This window comes from Otolemur garnettii, unplaced genomic scaffold (genome assembly GCF_000181295.1).
Source record: "Otolemur garnettii isolate 467f Iridium unplaced genomic scaffold, OtoGar3 scaffold00014, whole genome shotgun sequence".
NCBI classification, from domain to species: domain Eukaryota; kingdom Metazoa; phylum Chordata; class Mammalia; order Primates; family Galagidae; genus Otolemur; species Otolemur garnettii.
The window spans coordinates 25,821,398-25,824,081 of NW_003852409.1; the positions used below are offsets into that span (position 1 = coordinate 25,821,398).

Below are 2,684 nucleotides of genomic sequence, written 5' to 3' on the forward strand. Positions count from 1 at the left end.
AAAAAAAAAAAAAATTAATTAAACTACAAATTAGTGCTTTTGAAAATACTAAAACGTAAAGTGCCATTTATAGGAAGTTATATCATAAATGTACTCACACCTGTGATTTATGGGATATCAAACAACTATTAATTCCAGATGCAGGATTCAAACCCAGGTCAGTATGTGTTCATTACCATGCTGCTATGCACACACATTTGTACTGTGCAGTGAAAAGGCTAGAAGCATCACAATGAAGTAAGAGTGAGTTATCTCTGGAAGTGAGACTGGAGTTAGAATTGATCTGGAGACTTCTAAGTCCTTCCTATTTAACAAACAGTTTTTAAACCTGTTCCCAGAGCTCAGGTTTTTCCAGTACCTGTGTTAACTGTGATGCCTTCACCTGCCAGCTCAGCCTCTGCAGGCATGGAACCGCTGGCTGGAGCACCTCTGCCTCCATCCTTGTCCTCATGATCGCTGTCCTCATCCTCACTGCTGCTGTAGTAGTACTGTAGTTTCTCTCCCAGCAACTTATCATCCAGAGTCGTCATGGTGCCTGAAAAAGGGCAACAAACCAGCTTACTTACTGACTTGAGCTAAAAAGATCCATGAATCTGACACAGGGGAGGCTCATTTGTGCAAGATCCTATAATGTACAGGAACCTAAAACTGATATTTCTTCATAAACAGAATCTCAGCAAATCCCTGCAATGACTCTGTGTCTTAGGGCTTATCTTTCTCTTTTAAAAGAAAGTAAAACTGAAGCTCAGATACAGGAAGTTTCTTTGCCAAACTTCACAGCAAATGATGGAGTTGAGGCCAGACTTCAAGGATGCCTGACTCCAAAAACCTGAGGTATGAATTACTTCTTTTGACTAACGTATACTTGTACTAATGCACTGGCTCAGAGGAATCTATTTTATTGACTAGTGGTTTTATCCATGCTAACTTTTAGTTTTCCTACCAACTAAGACTGCTGGTTGAAAAATTGAGTGAGAATCCTCGAGAAAAACTCTAAAGAGAAGCATCAAGAGCATGAGCTGAATCATGTATGTGTCCAGGCAATCATTCATCTGTCTCTCACCTTCAACCTCCTAGTCAGCACAATGAGGGCTCGTATGGTCTCTGAAGCCCTACGAATACTGAATGGTTAAAAGCAAAGCCCATACTCCATACATACCAAGATATAATAATTCTCAAGGGTCTGCAAGGCCACAGTTAGGGCAGGCTTCTTTCTGCAGGAGAAGCAGCCAGGGACATTTTGGAGAAAAGGTGGAGCTTAACCCCTGACAGGCCTGCTTGAAAATCCAGCAGTAATGAGAAAATAAATAAAAGCAAAACAAAACAAAAACCCCTCTAGTACTCCTTCCTCTTAACATCCTAACCCCAATAATATGCTGCCTTCGTTAAAGATTTATCACTAGGCCTGTTATATTCCTTCACTAAGAGATTCTTTCCCATAGTGGAGGGAGCGCTTGAAATCAGGGACCTCCAATAGTTCATCTCCCTGCCCAGTGCCCAGCACAACGTCTCCGCACAATCTGCAAAATCCACAAACAGGCGGCCCGGATCGGTGGGAGAATCCTGGGATCCCGGCAGTCAGTGGCGGAGAGGAGTGCTAAAGGAGAGAAGGCTAACTGAAAGAATGATAGAGGGACCAGGGAGGGGCAGAACGAAATGTAAAAGGTCTTAGAGATGCCAGGGATGGGCTAACAGGGGCGCATAGGTGACGAAGAGAAAGGAAGGAGGCGCGCTCGCCAGGGCGGGGCCGCGGAGGTAGGGAGGCGCGGACAGCGAGGGCAGCGCCCCCGGAAGAGCCGCAGAGGGGGGCGCGGAATTTGGGGGGGAGTCAGGAGCAGCGAGAGAAGGTGGAGCCAGCGCAGGAGGCGGGGCACAGAAATCGGTGAGGTTGTACGGCTCGATGAGGCACGAAGACCGGGCAGTTTTACTACACAGGCTCACTAACCACCCTCCCACCTAGTGGTCCCTGGCCGCTGCTTCTTCCCGGCTAACCCCAACGCAGTTACCCGGCCTAGCTCGGTCTGGATCCCTTTAGGCTAGCAGCTCCGGGCAACAGAAGGAAACGAGCGCCCACTTAGAGGAAGAGAAGCGGATGCGTACCCTGAGCGATACGGTGAAAAGCCGCCGGAGTCCCGACTGGGCGGACCAATGAGGCGGGCTTCCTGCGTCATGGCGGACACAGGCTGTCCAATAGAAACGGTCTCTCCCAGAGGGAGAGGGAGGGGCTACGGGTCTTACTTTGGGACAAAACACCTCGACAATAGTAATGCGGTTCTCTTTGCTTTGTTTTGGGCTTGGTTTCGTTGGTAGAAAGGTGAACTGTATGAGAAAATTGTATTTACTTTTACGTTTCTGAAATCACTCCAAACGTATTTTTTTAATTGCTTCTTCATAATTCCACTTCTTTTAAGACTGGAAACTGACCCACAAACATTAAGAAACATCCCTTAAGTATCATACCTGACTTACATAAAGATTTTAAAAATAATAAAAGTCGGACGCAGTGGCGTTCGCCTGTAGTCCCAGCTAGGGGCAGATGAGGTGGGGGGTAGTTTGAGGTTGCAGGAAGCTATGATTGGGCCTCTGCACTCCAGTCTGGGTAACAGAGGGAGGCCCAGTCTCTTAAAAAAAAATAAAAAAACTGGCTCGGCGCCTGTGGCTCAAGTGGCTAAGGCGCCAGCCAC

General features: G+C 47.1%; 1 protein-coding gene across 2 annotated transcripts in view; it reads right to left on the reverse strand.

The window, feature by feature from the left end:
* The window catches only part of PDCL (phosducin like), a 9,293-nt gene extending 7,101 nt beyond the window's left edge, over positions 1–2,192 (reverse strand). The window contains exons 1-2 of one of the 2 annotated variants that reach the window (XM_003785281.2): positions 2,007–2,192; positions 359–535 (exon numbers count right to left, since the gene is read on the reverse strand). In XM_003785281.2, coding sequence (XP_003785329.1) covers positions 359–530 — 172 coding nt within the window. In that variant the 5' untranslated portion in view covers positions 531–535; positions 2,007–2,192. The remainder of the gene's footprint in view (positions 1–358; positions 536–2,006) is intronic. The other variant, XM_023510608.1, reaches the window with a different exon arrangement.
* Between the last annotated feature and the right edge of the window lie 492 nt (positions 2,193–2,684).